Source organism: Elephantulus edwardii, unplaced genomic scaffold, assembly GCF_000299155.1.
Source record: "Elephantulus edwardii isolate Elephantulus edwardi_28Jun2011 unplaced genomic scaffold, EleEdw1.0 scaffold00158, whole genome shotgun sequence".
Lineage (NCBI taxonomy): Eukaryota > Metazoa > Chordata > Mammalia > Macroscelidea > Macroscelididae > Elephantulus > Elephantulus edwardii.
Window position 1 is genome coordinate 2925093 of NW_006399908.1, and position 25147 is coordinate 2950239.

The 25147-nt window shown below is 41.1% G+C and overlaps 1 protein-coding gene across 1 annotated transcript in view; it reads right to left on the reverse strand.

The window, feature by feature from the left end:
- SLC9A9 (solute carrier family 9, subfamily A (NHE9, cation proton antiporter 9), member 9) overlaps nt 1-25147 on the reverse strand; it is a 1074946-nt gene that overhangs the window by 521689 nt on the left and 528110 nt on the right. Inside the window, exon 8 of the mRNA XM_006895119.1 lies at nt 16144-16232. Coding sequence (XP_006895181.1) covers nt 16144-16232 — 89 coding nt within the window. The remainder of the gene's footprint in view (nt 1-16143; nt 16233-25147) is intronic.

The following is a 25147-nucleotide window of genomic DNA, read 5'->3' on the forward strand; positions in this document are numbered from 1 at the left end:
CCTATCCTGATTCTCAATTTCCTTCCGAGGGGTTCCAACTCATCTTTATTTCTCTTCCCAGGTAAGACAGACCCAGTCACACTGAGCTGCTTCTTTGTTTCTGAGCTTTGTCAAGTTTTTCCTCAGTTCTAGTGAGCCTTGGTAGTGGAATGGGTTACATGTTGAGCCAAGAGCTTTGGAAATCCACTGGAATGTTGCCATAGTCAGGAAAACTCCTCAACACTAGGTTATTTTTTGCTTTGCCCTCCATTATTTCTGCCAAATTATCCTCACGCTGTGGTTTTAAGTGCCGTGGAGTTGATTACAGCTCATAGGAAGCTCATGTGACAGAGTAGACTGACCCACAGGATTTTCTGGTAGTCAACTTTTCTTTCTTTCTATTTAATGTCTATTTGTGCTTTATTGACTATGCAACAGTCAACCTTTCTGCTGGTAGTGGAGCATTTAACTGTTACACCACTCAACTCCCAAACACCTAATCCCTAAATCTACCTCCAGTGCACACTTTGTCTAGGATAAGTAATTTAGTTCGCTGACTCCCGTGATACAATGTTGTTGCTGTTGTTGTTGTTATGTGCCTATGACTCATAGTTCTGAAGCCTGCCCTGACTTGGGCCAGTCTTGTGGACTCCAGCACCCCTGTCGCCAATCCAGCTCATCCAGGGCCTTCCTTTCCTGCACTGTCCCTCTTCCCTCCTAAGCATGATGTCTTTCTCCGAGGACTGGCCTCTCCTGGAAACATACCCAAAGTATATGAGACGGAGCTTCAACATCCTTGCCTCCAAGAAGAAACTTGATCTAATCCTTTCCAAGACAGAACTGTTTGTTCCCTTGGCAGTCCAAGGTGTGTTCAAGACTTTTCTTTAGCACCACAACTCAAAGGCATCAATTCTTCTGCCATCCTTAGTCATTGTCTGGTTCTCTGAAGCATACAGTGTGCATCCCTCTAGTGTAACATTTGGCACATGAGATTTTTATTTATGTGTGTGTGTGTGTGTGTGTCTGATAATTCTATGGGAAACTTCTTGACCTATCTCTCTGGCTTCTAGCGTATTTGCCATACAATCACTATAGCACTTAATACACATTTACTGTGTACTTGAATTGAGATGCTGTAAAGTCCTTTAGTTAGATCCTGAGAGGCTAAGTTTCACTATAAGTATCTTTTCAGCCCTGAGGCTACAGGCTTCTTAGAAAACATCATTTCAGCTACTAATTTAGCAGCTGAGAGTTTTCCAGCATGAAACACCCAGCCTCAGTGTGAACTTTTTTACTTCAGTGAAAATCAGGAATTCTACTTTTATTACTGACTTACATACTTGGAGTTGATCTGACAATTTATTGTAAAGGTCTTTCCAATAATTAAATATCAAGATCAACAGCAAATAGCCATCTCTCATTATAGTCTGTAAGAAAGTGATTCTTGCCTAATCCTAGTCATTGGAGGAGGAAAGACACACACACACACACACACACACACACAGAGAGAGATTGATTTTCTAGGCTCTACATCAAGTCACAGTTAACTAAGGTCATGGTTTTAAAAACCAGTCAATTCAAGTCAATTGCTCATTTTACAGATTAGGAAACTGAGACTCATAGAGTTAAATTACTTATCTAAAGTTCACTAAGAATCATAGGTGGAGCTTGGATATGTAATTTAACTTCTCTGTGGCCTAGTGATATGTAATTGGATATATAATTTTACTAGTGGCCTAGTGATAAGAAACTGTGCCCTGATCCCAAAGGAATGCTGTTCAAATCCACTAGCTGCTCTGCAGAAGGACAGGCAATCTCCTGTGATTAACTGCCTCTGAAAACCCGCTGGAGGGTTAGCTATGGGTCAGTTCTAACCCAAAGGTATACAACAACAACAAGGTCTACAAATAGTAGTAGTTGTTGATGTTATATGCCATAGAGATGGAGACAAAACCCAGCTTTATAGACTCTCAGCTCCCAGTAAAGCATCTTGAATCTCAGCAACACCCCACTTAGCCCACATTCAAGATGCTTTTCTTGAATATTCTTACATTTCACTTTCTTTCTTTTCTTTTTATCTTTTTTTTTTTTTTAGCAAAGTCATACAAAGCACATCTAATTTAGCCCCCATTGTCTTTTTTATTGGAAATTTAAATTTGGAGCTGCATTGCTGCTTTTCCATTCAGTGGTGATAAACACTAAAAATATCATTTGGGAGGAATGGAAATAAAATAAGCATCTGGAAAGAATGTGCTATAATGGAGATGTCATTGTTTGCCCATAAATGGTAGGCAGAGAATCTGCTTCTTCCAAGGCAAATGCATAAAAATGTCTATGGTTATATGAATGGTATATTTTAGAAAAAAAAATCTAAGATACTGCTGAAATTGGTAGACTTTTCATAGATGACTGAATCCAATAAATGACCAATAAGTTGCAAATCTAAGTGGTCAAACATCCATTATTCAGTCATTTACTGCTTACTGAATTAATAATGTTAAATCCTATAATTACACTGTTTGCTGATCAGATGTCACTTAACAAGAAGAGTATAGTTCAAGCCACAAAATCAGAAGATCTAAGTTCAAAGTTTGCCTTTGTCACTGATAAACTTGGCAATCCTGCGAGTTCATCATCTTTTTTTTTAATTAATTTTAATAGACATTTACAAAGGTTTTGGATTTCCATTCATTCATTGCTGCACTTTTCTCCCTGCCCACCCCTCCACACCAGTTTGCTCCCCTCTCCAAAAAGAAAAAAAAATTCCTTCATTAGTATACAATTCCCCCGTCCCTTGCCCCCACCCCCCACCCCAGTATACTTCTCTATGCAACCTTAATTCTGTTAATTTCCCACTAACATACAAAAGCATACAGTATTTATTCTACCTTAAAAAGAAGTAATTTTTCTTATCATCTCCACTTTTTGACCACCTATTGCCTCCTTTTTCTCCTCATCTTGCTTCATTTCTCCTCTTCATTTTGTTCCTTTTCATAGCAAAACTTTTTGAAAAGTAAACATTTTCTTTCTTCTCATTTTCTTTTGAATCCATTACAGTTAAATTTCACCCCACTCCATGACCTATGATTTTTATCAATATCACCAGTAATATTTACAGCCTCATCTTATTTGACCTTTTATGTTCTTCTGAAATGATATTATTTGTCTTCCATTGTTGTTGTTAAGAGCCCTCAAGTCGGCTATGACTTAAAATATGAACAATGGATATGAATCCCCTCCATCCTCATCGCCTCTGACATACTTGAGGGCCCCCCATATAATCACTGTGTCAATCCATCTCATTGAGAGGCTTCCCCTCCTTTACTGACCCCCACCTTTCCAAGCATAATGTCCTTTTCCAGGAACCAGCCGCTTCTGGCAACATGCATAAGGTATGTGAGACAAAAGTTCACTATCTTCACCTCCAAGGAACACCGTGACTGCACCTTTTTCAAGTCATAGTTGTTTGCTTTTTTGTCAGTCCATGAAGTAGCACTTTTCTCTACACCACACATCAAAGGCATCAGTTAGTTTTCTTTCATCCTTACTTGTTGCTCAAGTTTCGGCTGTGTAGCAAGTAACTGAAAAGATTATGGTTCGGATAAGGTGTAGTCTTTAAACTGACACCATTGTCTTTAAACACTTTGGAAAAATCCCTGACACCATACTTTCCCAATGTGATTTTTTTTAAATTTCCTGGCTACTGGTGCTAAGGATTTTGATTTTGGATCAAAGCAAAATTAAACAATTGACAATTCCTATCTCTTTTCATCTATCATGATGTTGCTTATTGGCCCAGTCGTGAGGATTTTGGTTTCCTTGATGTTGACATGTAACCCATATTGTAGACTGCCATCTGTGATTGTGTTAGCAAGTGTTTCAGGTCTTCCTCACTTCACACAAGCAGGATTGTGTCATCTGTACAATACAAGTCATTGATGAGTCTTTCTCCAATCCTGACGCCATGATCTCATTTATGTAGTCCAGCCTCTCCAATGATTTCTCTGCATACAGATAGAATAGGTATAGGGAAAGGATAGCATCCAGATGCCCACCTTTTTAGACTTTAAACCATGCAGTGATCCCTTGCTCTCTTTATATGAGTTTCTTGGTCTAGGGATAGGTTTCACACGAGCACAATTAAATGTTCCAAGATCGTCATTTTTCTCAGTGTCATTCATAATTTGTCATGATCCACACAGTCAACATATTTATATGGTCAGTAAGACACAAGCGGGCATCCTTCTGATATCCTCTGCTTTCAAAGTCAATCTAATACTAGCAATAAGTCATTCTGATGCCTTATGCTTCAGGTTCTTCTAAATCAAGTCTGAATTTCTCTCTGACAGTTCTCTCTTTAGCCATTTTTACATAATCTTCAGCAAGATTTTACATGCATGTGATATTAATGACATTATTTGGTAGTTTCTCCTTTTGGATCTTCTTTTATGGGAATGGGAAGAAATATCAGTCTCTCTAATTAGTAGGCCAGGTGGCTGTCTCCAAATTTCCTTGGCAGGCTTGCCAAGCACATCGAGAATTGCATCTCCTTGCTGAAATATGTCCCATCGATTCCTGGGACCTTATTTATTTTTTTTTTTTTTTTTGCTGATGCTTTCAACACATCTTGAATTTCTTGCTTTATCATTTGCTCTTGATCTTGGGCTTCTTCCTGAGCTGGTTCTGTGTCCACCAATTCTTTTTGGTCCAGTGACTCTATGCATTCCTTCCGTTTTCTTTTGATGCTTCCTGGATCATTCAGGAGTTTGCCCACGGCATCCTTCACTGCAACTCGATGCTTAGATTTGTTTTGTAGTTCTTTCAGCTTAAGAGAGATGCCAGTGGGTTCTTCCCACTTTTGATTTTCCATCTCTGGTTCTTTGCATGTTCCTTGATAGTACTTTGCTTTGTTTTTTAATGATGGCCTTTGTCATCTTCTATTCGTTTCTTTTACTTCACCATTCCTTTATTCTAGATGATTATATTTTCTTGTTTTCCCTTCTACATAATGGATATTCTCTCTCCCTTACTACAGTCTCCTTTACTGATCTCCGTCTCTCCTTTCCTTGTTGTTATTTATTTTGTTGTTATTAATAACACACACAGCAAAATATACACCAAGTCAACATTTTCTACATGTGTATTTCGGTGACATTGATCACTTTCTCTGAGTTTGTGATTATTCTCCCTTGCTGAATTTTCCTTTTCTGAATTTTTCCTCACACACTAACTCTCTGCCTTTTACCTCCAAGTTCTTTAATATTTAAAGTTACTGTTGTCAATTGTTGTTGCTGTTAGGTGCCGTCAAGTAAAGTAGACTCATAGTGACACTATGAACACCAAGCTGAACCCTGCCCTATCCTGTACCATCTTCACCATCTCTGAAACACTCAAGCTCATTGCTGATGTCATGTGTCAGTCCACCTCATTGGGGGTCTTCCTCTCCTTCATTTAGCTCCATCTTTCCAAGCATGATATTCCTCTCCAAACAATAGTGTCACCTAGTTTCATATCCTAAGCATGAAAGGTGAAGCCTCGCCACCCTTGCCTCCAAGGAGCACCAGATCCCATAAAATTAGTTCTTAAGAAGTTGAGTGATGTGGTGTGCTACATGGGGGGGGGCGGGGGGCTGCGAACCAAAAGGTCAGCAGTTCAGGTCCATCAGTTGCTCCAGAGGAGGAAAATGGGAGGGCTCCTCCTGAAGATTAATATCCTCATAAGCTAAGTGGAGAGTCTCGACAGGTAAGAAGTAACTTGACATTAGTGGGGTTAGATAGTCCTTAAAAGAATACAATGTTCAAGGCAGATATTTTTACTTTCTAAGTGAAACTAGATTTTAAGAGGTTTAAAGAGTATCTCACAGCAATAGTTTTAAGGGTTCACCCTTTGTAGGTCCAGAAAGTCTAGATTCCATGTTGCTGTTGTTATGTGCTGTCAAGTCGCTTGCAACTCATAGTGATCCTATGGACAAGAGCCCTAAACCCTGCTCTAATCTGTGTCAACCTCACCGTCTTCAACACACTCACTCCCACCACCCCAATCACAGAATTGATCCATCTCATTGAGGGTCTTCCACTCCTGTCCCATCCCTCTACTCTCCCAAACATGATATTCTTAAGAATTTTGAAATTCTGTTATGCTTTTTCTCCCTTTTAGTCAAGATTCATCTACACATTTTTTTTCATCAAATGTTTAGTAAAGGCAGTTGTGCTGTTTGCGGTCAGTTAGAACCTACTCATAGCTGACCCTCCAGAGGGTTTTCCGAGGCTGTAAATCACACAGGAAGAGAATTTCCATCCTTCTCCCAAGTAAGAGCTGGTGGATTTGAATTCTGTGCCTTTGGAACTGTAACACAGCTTCTTATTTCCAGGCCACCAGAACTACCTAGTAATGGTAATGTTGATCAGTTACAATCTAGTTCTGATCTACTGCCAAGAAGGAGATAATCAGCCACATACTCCATTTCCTCCTCCGATTCTTGAGTTTCCTTTTTCTGCTTCTGCTTTAGGTGAATACAGACCAATTATTGTGCCTTAGATTACTCCTTGCAATCTTTTAAGATCCGAGGCACTACACAATGAGCTAAGAGGTAGACCAGAAGCAGTAGCCATGTTATCAAGCCAATTGGGTGTCCTGGGAAATCAGTACCATAAACCTCTAAACCAAGGGACTAAATCGTATGAGGTGTTTGGTTGAACATAAGAAGATTCAACAGCTACAACTTTTTCCAATTCAACTTTTTAGAGATATATGACTTCTTGTAACTGTAGGTACAATAATCAGCTGCCAGTGGTCCAAGACCTGGAACACTGAACTGCCCCCAGACTTGATTTTCTATATCATCTCTCCACTAATGACTCCTAACATCATGTCTCTAGCATAAGCTTCCCTTCTGAACTCCAAAATCCTGTGTCTAATTGGCTACTCAACAGCCTGCTTGACTGATAATATACTTCACACATAACAATAATGAGTTCCTAATTGACCCTAAAATTTGCTACTCCTGCATTCTTTCCAGCTAATCAATGAAATCTCCATTCTTTCAAAATTAAAATATTATGTCATGCCTCCACTGAGAAGCATCTCACATTTCCCCACTTTTCTCAGGTCCTTTTGGAAAATATCTTTGCCACTCTTCTGAGACTGTCTTTTCTATTTTCCCTTGTTTCACCCCACTCCAAGCCATCCTGGCTTTTGAACCTTTTGTTTCCAATTTCTGGAAAGCCCTGACCTAGATGTCCGTATGGCTACCTCTTTCATTTCCTTCAAATGACTCATCTAGGTCTTTTTTTCTTTTTTCCCCCATTCCATTTTAAACAGCAATCTTTCCTCTATATATGCCTTAACATTTTCTCCTGTTTTCTCATTAGCCTTGCGACTTACATACTGCACATTTGCATATTTATCTTGATTACTAGGAAGTCTCACTACTATAAATACTTTTTAATTCACTGTTATAAACACAGCAACTTGGATAGTGGCTCTTGAAACATTTGCCCAATAAACGAATGGATGAACATAATCAGCGATAATAAGAAGAGCTACCTCTTCAGTAGAAAGGTAAGTTGGAAGCAAATGAGGTAAGTACTTCTCACACGTTCACGCACAATAAATGCTAATTAATTATATTATTATCATGTACTCCTGTGCATGAGTTGAAAAGAATTTTTAAGTGCACCTGTGAGAAGGTACTATATCCCAGTTAGAAGGAATAACATAGAAGCAAATTGTTTTGCAAGCCAGACTCAGGCAAAGTAAAGACAGAAGATAGTAATTCTCAAGTTTAACCCTGAAAACAAGTTCCTAGGCTATCTGGAGGCAAAAGGATGAAGGAGCACAGATATAGGAAATGAGCTGGTATCTGGAGGCAGTCTTCTGGATAATTTAAGGTGAGGCTGTGTGCTGGTCTCTCATGTCTATCTTGAATGTTCTAGCAGTTCCACTCTCCTATTTCTTTGGAGAGAGGGAGGGTCTGCAGTATCTGTCTCCAAGACTATACATGCATAGCCTAAAGCTAGCTTTTGCCTAGCACACAGGGATATCATATGCTTTTTTTATCCTCACAGACTGGAGTAAAAATGAATTCACCTACACCTAGAGGGGCACCATCAGCTACAAAACATATCTTAAAGTGAAAAAAGCAATTTAGAAAAAAAATGCAATTTAAAAAAGTATTCTTTTTAGGCAGCTAGAAAGGATGTATAATTCTTTTTAAAAAATTATATTCAAATGTAGCTCTTTGATTACCTGGTACTGATGCAGTCCATGAATAAAGTTCTTTCACCAATCATATTGCCATTGGATTTTATAAGATAAAAGCTGATTTGTATGGATTTTCCCTCGCCTTTCCTAATTGACTTCCTATACTCCCATTAAACATTTCTGGCAGATAAAGAGTCTTTGAAACTGTAACTTCTCGCCTTGACAGTATGAACAACAGCGTGGGAAGATTCAGACACCAAGGTTTTACTCTCTAGTCCTCGATAACCATGTGACAATGAGCTCTGGTGGTTACAATGGCTAAATGCTCGGCTGCTAAATGAAAGGATGGCATTTTAAACTTTCCAATTGCTTTAAGCCAGAGAGATTTACCCCCTTGGAAACCCTGTAACCCCATGGGGCAGTCCTACTCTGTCTGTTATTGTTGTTACTGTTGTGTACCATTGAGGCAAACCAACCCACTGTGGACCCGCTGGCAGGTTTTCAGAGGCAGTTAACCTCAACGGAGGAGTGTGTTCATTCTCTCCTGTGGAGCAGCTAATGGATCTGAACTATGTGCCTTCAGAATAACAATGAAGCTTCTTACACTCTACCTATGGGGTCCTTCTGTGTCAAAATCAGGTTGACGCCAATGGTTACTGGGGTCTGTGGGTTTGTTTGGTTTATTTATTTATTTTTTTTAATCTTGTGACATTGTATGATACACTCACAGTCTTTTCTTGTTTCAGAGAGGAAATAAGGGCAAATTCTGTCTTCCAGGGTCTCTAGGAATTGGAATCAACTCATTGGTAATGGATTTAGTTTTTATTTCTATGTTATCTGCCTCAGTTTCCCTCCATAATTTGTAATTGCTTTCCTGCTCCTGTGTGGAATTCGAACTTTGCTTGTGACACCAGTGCAAACATAGCTGACATTCTGTGAAGTTAATTAAAGGGCTCAACCTTTTTTCTTTCAATGTTAACTAATGCAAAATTATTATATTGTGTAGTAAAGCATGGAGTTTATGTATGAATAAAACATATGGACATGCTACGTATATATGTTTATATTATAAGAGGACAAAATAAGTTGTTGTTGTTGTTGATTCGAGTAGAGCATGACCCATAGTGACCCTATGAACAAAAGACCAGAAGCCTTTGTATAACTATTGTCGTTTCTCAAAGTTCATAGGGTGTCCGGAGGCATGTTGCTTAGGAAGTGGATGCCACTCCTGCTTCCAAACCTCTCAAACCAGGAGCTCCACCAAGCACTGTCTGCCATGGACAACTGTTATAACATTTGATACTGTAATGTCACAAGGTTCAGCATCACAGCAACCCCAGGTTACCTCAGTACAGCATATTGACAGAAGAGTGCTGTACCACTTAGAAGAATGTTCCTCCAAAATATAATAACAACTGAGTTTTAAATACAAAGGCACTCTGAGTCTTGTTGACTCTAAACAAGAGGCTTAAATAAAAAACAACCAATATAATATGCCTGTGACTCATAGCAACCCTATGTACAGCAGCTCTGAGTGCTTCCCTTCCCTGAGCCAGTTTCACTAATTCCAACACACCAACCCCCATTGCGCCAATTACTGTATCGATTCATCTAATCCAGGGTCTTCCTTTACTACACTGTCCCTCCGCCCTTTCAAGCATGATGTCCTTCCCAAGGAAATGATAAATTCTGATTAAAAAATGGGGAAAGGGATGAGAAGGAAGGTGAGTAGAATTCCATAAGCTCCTCCTATGAACTAGGAGCCAGAAACAAAATAAGGCAATGATGGGGGGGGGGGCGAGTATTATAGTTATCTAATGAACTGCTAAAAGACAAATATCTCCTTCCGTAAAGGAGAGTGCTGTAAAAACAGAAGCTGGCAGCTGATCAGGGGATGTTTGTCAAGCCATTCAGAAGGAGAACAGAAGGCCTTGGGGCACTAATTTTAGTTTCTGTCTCCCCTAGGTGCTGGGCTGCTGTCTCACCATGAGATATCTTTGAAGTTCTGCTGAGCAGTCTAGATAGCATGACTTAAAAGTGCAAGTCCCTAAACAGGGTTCAGCTTCCCAGAATACAAATTCTCAGAGAACCAAACAAGGTCAAGGAAAACCAATCCAGAAAACTTCCTTTTAAGCCCTAGAGAATGCTAATAGATGTGATAATTGAAGGAATCCCAGCAAATTGGAAATGTCTGGGTTCTTTTAAAATATACTTATCAGGAGAGCTTAAAAAATCTCTGTAAACTGTGTTCCGTGTTTCCTCTGAGGCATCGAGGGGAGAGGAGAGGAGAAAGACGATCTTGCAGTGTCTCTGGGAAGATGGGAGGCAGATTCCGTTCTATTGAGTTTGGAACATGGCATGGAGATAGGAATGATGGTGATAGCCATTCTGGAGGTCTTCAGGTAAGGCTTGGCAATGTTCTGGTTAGGAGCTCCTGGCTAATTGTTGGTTTGGTCAGATGCCACTTTTGCTTTCCCTGCTTCCATTGCCCCAACATCACATTAGGAATTCCCAGCGTCACTGGGCCTGTGTCTACAGGAGCCTCTCTACCTCTAGTTGCATTCTGGGGCAAATAGCATCATTTGGTCCAAATTATCTCTCATGCCTTACATTCTTACTCCTCACCGTAGGGTCTTTGTTTTCTTTTGTTCGATTCACTTTCATCATTCATATGCACTTTGTGTAACATCAATTGCAACTGTACAATGCCATTATTTACCTCATTTCAGAAAATCTCAGTGTAGCCTAACTTTCCCTTCATCTCAACATCCATTCACTTATCTATAATCCATCTCCCCCCATTCCCAGGGTCAACCCTTCATAGCGTCAATGGCCATGATTATTTCTATCTGTGTAAATCTTTCCTTGGTCCTTGCCCTCCTTTCCTTCCCAACTCAACCAGATTATTAATGGCAAAAGACATAATTTCTGATCATCCATTCATTTCAGATTGACCTTTCCTTCCCCTCTTCAATATAGTGTTCTTTTCTTACTCTCTCCATCACTCCTGAGTAGCCATTTGTTTTTATAACAGTGGTGTGATGCAGTGTTTGTTCTTTTGTGACTGAGTTATTTCACTCAGATGACAGAAGAATTGATGCCTTTGAGCTGTAGTGTTGGAGAAGAGCACTGAACATCCCATGGATGACCAAGCGAACAAACAGATATGTCTTGGAGAGGGTGTAGCCGGAGTGCTCTTTGGAGGCAAGAATGATGAGGCTTTGCCTCACATACTTCAGGCATGTTGCTAGGAGGTGCTATTCTTTGGAGAAGGACATATGATGGGAAGGGTGGGGGTCAGTGAAGGAGCCGAAGACCCTCAACCATGTGATTTGACACGGTGACTGCTGCAATAGGCTCAGGTGTGTCAGGAAGTGTGAACAGCGTGCAGGACAGGACTGGGTACAGATCTTTTGTTCATAGGGTCGCTATGAGTCATACGTGACTCATCGGCACCTAACAACAACAGCAATGTTCTCTAGACTCATCCATGATGTACACATTTTGTGAGTTACTCAATATTTTGTGACTTTTTCTATGCTACATAACATTGATTGTTATATACCTTGGTCTTTCAATCGATTTGTTTGTTGATAGACACTCCGCGGCTTCCATCTCTTTTCTATTGTGAGTAATGGTGCAATTAACATGGGTATGCATACATCTGTTTGTATCACAGCTCTGATTTACTTAGGGTATATTCCCAGTAGTGGACTAGCTGCTTCAAATGAGATTTCTATTTTTGACTTACTGAGGAAATGTCAGGCTGCTCTCTCTAGTCATTGCTCCATTCCACATTCCCACCAGCCGTATAGGAGAACTTCTTTGATCCTTAGTAACATTTGCTGTATTCTGTTCTGTTGAGCTTTCCTATTACTGGTGAAGTGAGATGGTATCTCATTATTGTCATGATTTGCATCTCTGTAATAGCTAGTTGTTTTATACTGTCAAGTTGAAACTGACACGTAACTGATCTTCTAGCAGATTTTTAGAGGCAGTTAATTACATGGGAGAAGCAGTTGGTGAATTCAAACTGTGTGCCTTGGGGTTGACAGCACAAAGATTGGAGGAAGGTCTCACCTCCATGTCAGCTCAAGGCCTCTCTTCCTAATCTCAAAATGGTCTTGGAATTCTTGTTGTGGAGAAATGGTCATGGCCAAGGGATCAAGAATAGCCTACAATGTCTGATGGAAGCTTCTGTTGGCTCATTGTCAGCGAGCAGTGAAGAGACAAGGCCTGTCTTCTCCACGGTGGCTGACCCTGGCGAAGACAAAGCCCAGTCTTTTTCTTCTTCATTTCTCCGGTCAAGCTCAGCTGGCTCTGTCATCCATCCTGGGTTTCTGTTTATTTGGTCCTGACTTTTGTCTTCCCACTCCTTTTTCTCCCAGACTTCAAGGTGTTTGAATTCTTGTCCATTTTGGGGCCTCCCTGTCCTTCCAGGTCTCTGCAGAAGAAAGGCATGCTTGCCTGTGTGACCAGGTCACCATCCCAGCTGAAGCCATATACAGTTTCATAGTGTTCCTCCCCAGTAAGGAGGTGACCTGCTTGGTCTCTTGACTCTGGACTCAGCTTCACAGTTTTCTTGGGCTAAGAAACTCATTGCCATCAGGTTAGAACCAACTCATAGCTGTCCCCAGAAGGTTTCTGAAGCTGTAATCAAACAGGAGGAGAGGGCACACCTTTTTCTTATGGAATAACTGCTGGATTTCAACAGACAGAGAGCCATTGTATTTGGGTTAAAAGTGCAATCTTGCAGACTCTGTCACCAAATATTGGGTGAAAACAAAGACTTATTTTTGTTGCTTCCCCCCCTTTTTAAAATTATTATTGTGTGTGTGTGTCTGTGTACCGTCAGATCAGATCTGACTGGTACAGGAGGAGATTGTTCCTCCTTCCCTGGCAGATTTGTTGCGTTTTTTGGGGTTTGTTTTGTTTTCCCTTGTTGTGTACTATCAAATAGGATCTGACTGGTACAGGAGGAGATTGTTCCTCCTTCCCTGGCAGATTTGTTGCGTTTTTTGGGGTTTGTTTTGTTTTCCCTTGTTGTGTACTATCAAATAGGATCTGACTGGTACAGGAGGAGATTTGCCTTCCTTCTCCATCAGAGCATCTGGTGGATTCAAACTGCACATGCTCAGGATTGCAGCACAGCTTCTTGTCACTAGGCCACCAGAGCTCCCTGAAAACGAAGACTTTGAATGGACTTGAATTTGCTGTTTATTCACGAGAAGAGTGAGAGACACATGGAACTGGCTAAGGTATCCCAGTGAGATTTTCCCTATGACAGAACCCTTAGAAAACCCCCAGATTCAACAAGGAAGCCCATTAGGAACAAGCAGATCCACTCACCCTATCCCAGCCCACAACAATTGAACCAGATGGATAGATCATAAATAGATGTTCACTGTGATACCACTGGACGTGGCTGGTTGTTATACAGAAAAAAAGTAGGCAGGAAGACAGATAAATAATAAATGCTAGAGCAGTCATTCAATTCAGTCCTTCCATGTTTGCCAGAGAATTCTTTTCAAAATAGAACATCCATAATCTTAAAATTATTTTGTGTAAGGTACTTTAATGACTCCACAGTATCTTAAGGATGAAAACTAAACTCCTTGAGAAGTTATATACAAATCGTTTTATATGACGGCCTTAGGCCATATTTCTAGTCTTATCTCTCATTGTATCTTACTGCCTTTAGCCTCATCTACTGAGCATGGTCTTACTTGCTTTGTGTCAGAGAGCTGGACAATGGCTACGAATGACAGAAGAAGAATCGATGTAGTGCTGTAGAAGAGTCTTGAACATACCATAAACCACCAAGAAAACAAATAGGTCTGTCTTGGAGATGGAGAAACACAGTCTCTCCTTGGAGGCTAGGATTTTGAAGCTCCATCTCACATGTTTTAGGCACATGGCCAGGAGAGACTGGTCCTTGGAGAAGGACATCGTGCTCAGAAGGGTGGAGGGACAGTGCAGGGGAGGAAGACCCTGGATAAGATGAATTGATACAGTGACTGCGGTATTGGGGGTTGGTATGTTAGAATTGGGTTTTGGCTGGCTCCTCCCAGGCTCCCAGGCTCTTGGGAAGCTCTCCTTGCCAGAAGGAAGGAGCATGGTGGTGTAAGCGCAGGAATTGTGGCAAGCTTTTGGAGTCGACTGCTTTTCTGGGAATGTGTTTGACGTGCAGGTTTGCTCTGTCCCTGGAGTGAGGCTAGCCAGCCTGGGCCTAGGGTTTGAACCAGGAGGCGGCCTTAAGCCCAAAGGACCCTTGGGCCTGTGGCCCTCAGTTCAGGTTCAAATTGTCTTCCTGTCAAACATTCTTCTAGGTGGTATAGCACTGGTCTGTGCGTTGCTGTACAGAGGTAACTCGTGGTTGCTGTGATGCTGAAGACTGTGACAGTGACGTGCCAGTCATGGTAATGGGTACCCATGGTGGACAGTGCTGGCTGGAGATTCCCGACTAAAACAACCCTGGAAGCAGGAGCGGCATCCACTTCTGAAATGGCTTGCCTCCAGAAACTATGCACGAACAGTGCTCAGGCTGTTCGTTCATAGGGTCGCTATGAGTCGTCTACGACTCGACGGCATTAAACAACAACAACAACATGTTAGAATTAGTGAGACTGGCTCAGGATAGGGCAGGCTTCAGAACTGCTGTACATAGGGTCACTATGGGTCACAGGTAACAACCACAGCTAGGTCATACTGAACTAGGTATAGCCTTTATCCATGTTGCCCTTTGGCTAAAAACACCTGTCCTGCTGCTCCCTGGCCCCACCCCAGAAGACCTTAAATCTTTATATAATTAATTTATCTTTGCATTTTTTATGCATACATTTTTTTAAATTTTATACTGGTTTACTTACAAAGTGCTTATACATTGTTTTTCACATTCAATCTTTCTCAATTACTTAACTCACTTCTCTCTTTGCATTTTAAAAAAAACATTGTAGTAGTTTGTTTACAAAATTCAAATACATTGTTTTCCAGAACAAATTCTAACAATTTCCCTCACTCCCCACCCACCAAATTGTAAAACTCCAGGATTAATCCACCCCCAACCCCCCACGTTCCCCATCCCTCTGCTTCCATGCTCCCCCTCCCCACCCCTGGAACTTTATAGTCATTTTACAATAATGGTTTTATATTCTCTTTGTATTTTAAGATAAGGTGTTACCTCTGCAATCTCGCCCTTGACCTTCCCAAACCCTGCTGTGAGAGAATGCCTGCCTGAAAGCTCTCTGAATATCCTGTTCCAGGTTCTATCACAGTATTTAGCACACAGTTAGTAATGGGTTGATTGTTAACATTTTAATCCTGATCAGCTGCCTTGATAATGTGATAGTGCACCGCTTGCTGATAGGATTGCATAGTCTATGTCCTTGTATTCCAACCACCTAGTGTACCTTGGCACAGAGTGACTCGGAAGCACTTGTATGCAGAAACAATAGATGGTGTTCTTAGGCAAATCTCCCAGCAGCTGTATTCTGGGCAGATGGGGGAATAGATTCTGCTAGTGTGACAACCAGCAGTTGTGTTTGCTTGGACGCAAAAGCAATCAGTTAAAGAGGAAACCCTGCTTACGTCCTCTTCTTCATCTCCTTCTTTCTCTAGAACCATCTAGCCTCACATGTTTTAGAACGCTTTTAGGTGTAAGTGACTGTGAATTATTACCGACTCGAGGACATTCATCTTCAAGATTGACAGTCTACATTCTCTACCTCTCAGGAGGGAGAGACTATTCAAACTATATTTTTGCTTACCAAGAGGATGGTTAATGCTTATCCTGGAGGGGGGGGGGGGAAATCTATAAATACCCTATCCATAATGAAGCCTTAAGTTCACTTTCTTCTTTTACTAAGGACATTCTCTGCAATCGCACTGCTGGTGTTGCTACATAACCATCACATGGAGAAAAGAAACAAACTTTGTAATGATAGTTTTTTTCTTCCCTCTTACCTGTTTAGTCCTCATTTTGGAATCCAGCGATAGATTGTTGTAGGTATAATGTGCCTGTGTGACTCCACAGAAGAGAACAGCAACTATCCCTGGAATTCAAAAGCAGACCAGTCAAAACCAATTTGCTTTCCTGTCTCAGTCAAAGGGTAGGGATAGCCTCGCTTGAAAAGGGACATCTCAGGAGACAACATGTTGTTGTTAATTGTTAGGTATCATTGAGTCAAGTATAACTCATAGTGAACCTATGAACAAAAGATGTGAACCCTGTTCCATCCTGTGCCATCCTCACTCTTCCTGACACACAAGAGCCCACTGCAGCAGTCATCGTGTCAATCCACCTGGTCAAAGGTCTTCCTCTCCTTTGCCAACCCTCCACACTTCCCAGCATCATGTCTCTCTCCAAGGAATAGCGCCTCCTAGTAACATGTCCAAAGTATGTGAGGCAAAGTCTCATCATTCTTGCCTCCAAAGAGCACTCTAGCTCCACCCTCTCCAAGACATGTCTGTTCATTCTCTTGGCTGTCCATGGGATGTTCAGTGTTCTTCTCCAAAACCACAGCTCAAAGGTGACAATTCTTTGGTCATAACTGTTATAAATTACCATGACAGTGGAACCTGGGTAACTGTTCCTACTTGCTTTACAAGATTAAATTGAAAGAAAAACATGAAGAAATTAATCCTTCCTGGGGAGAAATGAAATGATTTCCTGATCGTGTGTTAGGAAGGTTAGAATTAGAACCACGTGGAAAAAGACTAAACAGTTGACTCTGGGCTTTGTCCAATCAGTATCAACTCAAGGATTGCAGAGCCCTTTCCTTCCTCTCCTACAATGGCCCCTGAGATGAACCACAGAAAGCAGCAACTGTGGTTGTCTCTCAGTTGAGGACGTAGAACTGCTCGACCTCTGTTTCCCTGGAATAGTTATCTAAGACCCCAGCCTCTTCTTGTGAAGAACAACTATGAGCAGCCCCCTCCCCAAGTTCCTTGTAAAACAGTATAAAACCCCTCTCTGAGTTTTGGTGGGGACTGGTTTTCTGCTTATGAGCCAGCCTGGCAGTTTCTCCACAATAAACTGTCTTTTTTGACCTGAACTTGCTTCTGTCCTTCTTCGGCAACCTTACACCAACTACTTTGGGTTTGTTTTTTTTTTTTAATCTTATACTAAAGGCTGGCTCAGAGATTTGCTTTCTACTATGTACCATGAGGAGTCTGAAGAGGCTTCTGTCGTGTTGCTGTTGTTATGTGCCATTGAGTTGCCTGCGACTCATAGTGACCCCATGTACAGCAGCTCTGAATCCTGCCATGTCCTGAGCCGGTCTCACTAATTTCAACACACCAACCCCTATTACTCCAGTTACCATGGCCTGGCTCGGGCGCACCTTAGTCTCTAGACTGACATCCTTGCTACTCAGTACTCTGAAGAAGTCTCTAACAGTAGATTTTCCCAATGCAATTCATCTTTTGATTTCCTGACTGCTGGTGCCTGGAGTGTGGATGGTGGAGCTGAGCAAGTTGAAGCTGTTAACAATCGGTGCTCAAATTTAGCATTACACCCCACAAGTTACACATCTGAGATGCCTACAAGGGTTGTATTGACCAATCTATATGGCTACTTGCCATGCAAGAGAGACAGGTCCTTGTTTGGCTCCTATTTTTCATGTCAAACAAAGTTCAATTGACAGACCAAAACAGAGTAGGATGAAAGGCCAATGAAAACCCCAAGGATAACAGGTCTTAACTACAACTGATTATTTCCTTCTCTTGTGCATGAAGTTAGCATGAGTCAGGGACTAAACACACTGCAGCTGACAAAAACACTCCCAGCTTTTATTCTACTTAAAGTCACATAATCACAAGATGTTTCCTGAGAGAGAGAGGTGTAGTGACAACGGGGTGAATGTGCTATTTGTTCCTACTGTGTAAGGTATGGGGGATGTCCTCTATTTTGGATTAAGGATTAGATCAGTTATGAGAAATTTTGCATGGAGGAGGGCTTTGGGAAAAACACAAGATTACTCAACTCAGACCAAGGGGATGGAATTGAATTTTTAAAAGCAGAATATTTTCAACTAAAAGCATTCAGAAATTGAATGCTGATGACTCTTTGCATATAGTGACATGTGAACTGAATGCTGACATTTCAGATGAATCTACAAAATAGCATTTTCAAGAATTGGCTTTATGTTTTTGTGTTTCTTTTTAAATGTAGTCTGTATGATTTTATTTACAAGGTGGTTCTTTTTCAGCTTGGGATAAAATATTGCCAAGATGTATTTACATACTACAAGGTCACAGACATTTACATTTACATTATTTCTTTTTTTTTAATACTATGCTTCAAAACTTGAAACCAAAAGAATTAAAACAATAAGGAAATGTTGCCCCAAAATATATATTCAGTAAATGTTTCTACAGATTCTTTTGTAACTTCAATTTCTTAGGCTCTCTTCAGAAAGTCTAAGAAAAATGCTCATAAAATATTATATTTCACTCTTCACAGAATTTCTATTAAAAACACTCAATACCAGAGAAACTTTTAGGATGCAGAAGCACTTGAAGTACTTCAAGGCCTTGGCAGGATGGTCATGCATGTTGTTTTGGCATCAAACATTTCTCTTTGTTTATTTAAAAATATGATTTATTTGTTGTTGCTTCTTTCTGGGTAAGGTTTTAGCTGACCTTCCTTCTGGCTAAGGTTTTAGGCTGGACTCTTCTGGAAGTTATTTGACTATATATTGCTCTGTGGTGAAATAGTGAATAAAAAAAGAAAAGGGGAAGCAGTGATTACATTCATCCAGAAGACAAGAGTAAGTAACAAAGAAGTGTTAGAAAGAATAAGAAAGGAACCCAAGACTGAATGAACACCTGCTGTCAGCCAGGGACTGTGTGTGTTTCATTTACATCAGCTTATTTATTGTATAAATGCATTTTCATGCAATAAACTTAGAACAATTAACAGGCCCTCACACTGCCTGACTCCCTCAGTATACAAACAGTTAGTGTGTTCAGCTGGTAATCAAAGATTGGATCTTTGAGCTCACCCAGAAATGCCTAGATGTATCTGGTGATCTACTCTTGAAATTTTGGTCATGAAAACCTTACGGAACTCAGTTCTGCTCCTCACTCAAGGAGTTACCAAGAATCATAGTCAATTTCGTGACAGCTGGTTCTTTCCATCTCTCTCAATAGTAGCATCTCCCTTCTCCACATTGCTCAAGGCAAAACTTGGGACCATTTCCAAACACTCCTCCCTCATTGGCAATCTTATTGATTGGGCCTTTAAAGCATACCCTGGACTCAGCTACTTCTTAGTATCTCCGTCCTTAATACCTACACCCTCAGTACCTCCATCCTTAACGGCCATGGCCAGGCCACCATCCTCTTGCCAGGACTGTAGAAATAGTCTACTAATTAGTCTTTTTCTTTCTGTCTGGAGTCCCGGTGGCACAGTAGTTGAGCCCACCAGCTGTTCTGTGAGAGAGAGAATGAGGTGGTGGTCTGCTTCCATAAAGATTCACAATCTTGGAAAGTCAATGGGAGTGAAGACTCTGTCCTAAAGGGTTGTGATGAATTGAAATCAACACTTGGGATTTTGCTTCTTGGTTTCCACTAGTCAATTCTCTTCCTGCCAAATGGTGATTCTTTTAAAACAAATAGAATCATGCCAGTTCGTTGCTTAAAAGTCTCCACTGGTTTCCCTTCAGTTCCAAGATCATGTATGATCTGAACTAAAACACTTCTCCATTTTGCCCAACTCTCTGACCTTCTGTCTGACCTTGTTACCTACTTGTGCACTCTATCTCCTGTACTTTAAGATCACGCTGCTGGGAAAGCTCTCCTTCAGATTCACGGTTCAGTCCTTCCCACAGGTCTCAGTTCAGATGTTACAGTATCCAAGGAGCCATCTCTTTCTTCATTCTGAAAATGCTTTCTTTTTCTCCATGCTTCTACTGCCCACTAACATTTTACATAACTATACGCTTATTTCTTGCCTTTCCACAATGCAATGGAAGCTCCTTCAAGGCAGGGGGCTTCACTGGCCTCTAGCCCCCGGAGCAGTAGAGGACATGCAGTAGTTACTCAGAAAGTATTTGCTGAAGAAATAAATGATTATTCTCATCTCCAGGTTAAAAGTAAGAAATAATTATTCATGGCCATGTTCAAAGTGGAAGAGCTGAGATTCCAGTTTGATTTGATCCTAAAAATCTGGACTCTTTTAGCTTTTTCTACTTGTATTAGACCATTAGTGACTGTTTGAAGGAACTCTTAAGCCACTAAAAGAATAATTTCTTCTCTATAATAAGCAAATACGTAGAGACCAAGAGTGTGTTAGTAATTACTAGGGCTGGGGGGTGGGTGGCAGCCAAAAGGGAGTCATTCCTGAGGGTGCACTGAGTGGTAAGGGTGATAGAAAAAGTTGGCAAAGAATAGTAAGGGTGATTACACAGTGTGACTAAAGTCATCAATGCTGCATTTTTGTACGTGCAGAAATGCTGAAAGAGTGCCTGCTTTTATGTGTATTTGTGCATAACAAAGCAAGTTAACAAACTACACCAACAATGAAAGTTCTTACATCCCAGGAGCAAAGTCAGGGATTTACTGATGAAGGTTACATATCTGAGCTTGCTGACCTTCTCACCAGAGCATGTCTTGCTTTGTTCTGACTAGAATGATTACAGCGACACTCTTTCTAAATACTTTTTTAGTTCTCTGTGTGTGCATGTATCACATGACAACAAATGACAGAGTGTGAGTAAACGACCAGAGGCTTGATATTATAATTAAAAGAAATCAACAGAGTTTATGTGACCCCTTGATTCAGCATACATATTCATAATTATAATGACATAGCTTTGTAATTCATTAATTCACACACATTGCTATAATTAGTATGACTTTCACAAGCCAAAACACATTTTAAAATATCTTATCAAAAGGGGATTGCACTGGGAATATCTGTTGTGAGGGACCTCTCCAGAGTGCTGTAGAGCAATGAAGTCAGTGTAGAGACAAAGAAGTCCCTCATCCAGGCCTTGGTCTTTGCCACCACTTGCGATGCATCAGAGTGTTGGACAATGACTAAGGATGACAGATGCCTTTGAGTTGTGGTGCTGGAGGAGAGTGTTGAACAGTCCATGGGCAGCCAAAAAACAAACAAGTTTGACCTGGAGAGAGTGAAACCAAGTTACTCCTTGGAGGCAAGGATTTTGAAGCTCTGTCTCACATCCTTTGGGCATGTTGCCAGGCGAGAGCAGTCCTTGAAGAAGGACATCACGCTCAGAAGGGTAGAGAGATAGCATAGGAGATGAAGACCCTGGGGAGATGGACTGACACAGTAACTGAGGTAAGGTGTGTCAGAGACTGTGAGACTGTCTCAGGATATGGCAAAATTCGGAGCTATTATGCAAAGAGTTGCTATGAGTCACAGATGACTTGAGGACATATAACAATAACAACTAAATACATAAATTTATGCATACATTTATCTAGATATAAGTGACAGAATTCTCTGGCGTCCAAACAGATTGCCACATGATCGTTTTCTACATTCCACATGTATTTTTAATCATCATTACATTCTACACATGCACCCCTGCTCTGCTGTTTGTGGCTGTGTTATTGAGATGGGTTCCCTGGGTAACCCTCATAAGTGCTCTTGATCTCAGATTCTCCCGTGTGCCAGTCAGCAACCTCAACTCCAAACCCGCCCTTCTACACTCCCTGTGGCCCTGGAGTCATAATCCTTGTCCTTTACCAGCTCTGCCAACATCTGGCACCAGAAAAAGATTAGAATGCAGGAGGGAAAGGATTTGTTTTTTTTTTTTTTTTTCTTGTTTGCCTGCTAATACGGTAAGCTTTATTTCAACCATGATTCTTCACACTGTGGTTTTGGCAGTTGCTCTAGCCTTTTTATGTTTGTTTTTTTTTAATTGGATTTTTTTTTCTCCTTCTCCTGTCACATCAGACCCAGACAGAGCAAAGAGGACTTATTCTCAGAAGTCTGGGCTCCAGCTTTGAGGTCCCCCTAGGAGTTTGTAGATTCTTTTACCTTTCCTTCCTCTTGTCCTGTAATTCCTACTCACCTCCTCTAGTTGCTGTCTCTGTGTGATCCAGGTGACATCACCTCTTAATTTCCCGTGTTAAACTCTGTAAACCCTCTGAGTGGATTCAATTTTCTGTTAAATCCTGACTTGCACTGTCTTACAGGTCCCTCCCCATTCTAAATGCTGATGGTTCTCTGAAAACAGCAAGCATTTTTCATTTAGAAAAAAGGTATAGCTTTTATTCTCCACATTACATCTGAGGCAATGGGTGACACCCATGGTGGCTGAGCCATTATGCCAAATTTCAGAGGAATCTGCTCAAGTGCATTTCAGTTCTACCTAAGGAGCTCTGGTGGCACTATGTTGTGCTGCCAATCAAAAGGTCAAGGGCTTGAACTAAATCCACCAGCTGCTCCCGGGGAGGAAGGTCAGAGATGGGAAGTCCCCTCATGAAGAGATGTACAGGCTCTTCTACTCATTTAGTGCCTGGATCATGGGAAGCAGATGAAAAGGAGCTTCTTACTCCTGGTAATCTAAGCTCAGACAGTGATAAGTAATCCTAGGGCTGTGTACCGAACTTTTGGGAGTTAGCCTGAGCATCTATTATTCATCCAATCTGTTTGCCTATTGATATGGTACAATGAGAAAGGTTATCACTCAAGGCGGTGGGAACAGAAAGGTAAGGACACCTGGTTCTAGTCTTCAAGTGGCTTTATGTGACCTAAAAGAGATACAATGACTACAGGCATCTAATGAAAGGTAGAATGCTGTGAATGACAATAAAACAGAAAATCCTTGGAAAAAAGAGGCAGCACTTTCTTTCTGCTGGAAAAGGTGGGAGAGAAACAAGGAAAATATTCCTGAAGGATGAAAAGGCACATGGATCTTGAAAGATGAGAGATATCTGAGGGTGCAGAGGGCGGGAAACTCTACGTGAAAAGGGAGAGAGGAAGAAGACTACAGCAGGACAAGATCTATGGACACTGTTGTTTTTCTTCTTTGTTATAGATTAGAGAACAAACATACACTGTTGTAATGGTAATGTTTCCAAATGTAAAATATAATAATTTAAAGCCTCGATACTTTCAATACAGAATCTTCCAGGTAATCATTAAGAATGTTGTTGTTGTTGTTATGTGCTGTCGAGTCGATTGCAACTCATAGCGACCCTATGCACAACAGCCCTAAGCCCTGGTCTATCCTGCGACAACCGCACTGCCTCCTACACACCCATCCCGATTACCCCAGTCACCAAATCAATCCATCTCATAGAGGGTCTTCCCCTCCTGCGCTGTCCTTCCACCCTCCCAAGCATAATGTCCCTCTCCAAGGACCCGTCCCTCCTGGCAACATGTCCAAAGTATGTCGGACGAAGCCCCAGAATCCTTGCCTCCAAGGAGTAGCTTGGTTTAATCCTCTCCAAGATAAATCTGTTTGTTTTACTGGCAGTCCATGGTACATTCAGTACCCTTCTCCAGCACCACAGCTCAAAAGCATCAACTCTCCTTCTGTCCTCCCTAGTCATTGTCCAACTCTCTGATGCATAACAAGTGATTGCAAAGACCATGACCTGTATCAGGCGTACCTTAGTCTCCAGAGAGACACCGTTGCTCCTGAGTACTTTAGAGAGGTCCCTAAAAGCAGACTTTCCCATCATGATACACTTTTTTATTTCCTGACTGCTGGTGCCAAGAGTGTTGAATGTGGAGCCGAGCAAACTGAAGCTGTGGACAATCTCAATCTCTTCGCCATCCATCCTGACGCTGCCAATTGGTCCAGTGGTGAGAATCTTTGTCTTCTTGACATTGAGCCTCAGTCCATACTGAAGGCTGCAGTCCTTGACCCTCCGCAGCAAGTGCATGAGGTCCTCCTCAGTTTCAGCAAGCAGGGTTGTGTCATCTGCATAACGCAGATTGTTAATAGATCTTCCACCAATCCTGATGCCACAATTCTCATAGAGCCCAGCCTCTCGCATAATCTGCTCTGCATACATGTTGAAAAGGTATGGAGACAGGATGCATCCCTGGCGTATACCCTTCCCAATTCTGAACCATGCAGTGTTACCTTGTTCTGTTCTGACTACTGCCTCTTGGTCCAAGTATAGGTTTTGCATTAGCACAATTAAATGTTATGGGATTCCCATTCTTCTCAGAGTCAGCCACAGTTTGTTATGATCCACACAGCCAAATGCCTTTGCATAATCAATGAAACACAGATAGACATTCTTCTGGTATTCTCTGCTTTCAGCTAAGATCCATCTAACATCAGCAACAATATCCCTAGTACCATGACCCCTTCTAAACCCAGCCTGGACTTCCATCAATTCTCTGCTGATGTGCTGTTCTAATTGTTTTTGGATAATCTTCAGTAGAATCTTGCTTGCAATGTGAAATCAATGACACTCTTCTGTAGTTTCCACACAATCATTAAGAATAAGTATATTAAAAATTCTATTAATACTAGTAAGCCTAAAAATTAAAACTAGAAAACTCCTTACAACCAGGAAACCCCCTATTCTTAGTTGACAAAACATTGCTTTCTTTTTCAGAAAAAAAAATCCAATTATTTGTTTTCCATCTCTGCTGGAAAACAAACGCCCATTAAATCCAACTACTACATTGTATAATATATTACTATATTGCAAACTGGATTTAGAAGAGGCTGTGGCATTAGGGGTATCATTGCTGATGTCAGGTAAGTCATAACTGACAGAAGTACCAGAAGGATGTCTATTTGTGTTTCACGGACTATGCAACAACATCTCATGTTGAGAAGAATGGGAATCCCATAGTACATGATTGGGCTCATGTAAGACCTCTATCGAGACCAGGAAGTTTTTGTATGAACAGAACAAGGGAACACTGCAAGTTTCCAAATCAAGAAAGCAGAGTGCCGGGGATATATTCGTTCTCTGTACTTTTTCAGTTTATAGGCAGAACAGATCATTTGGGAAGTTGTAC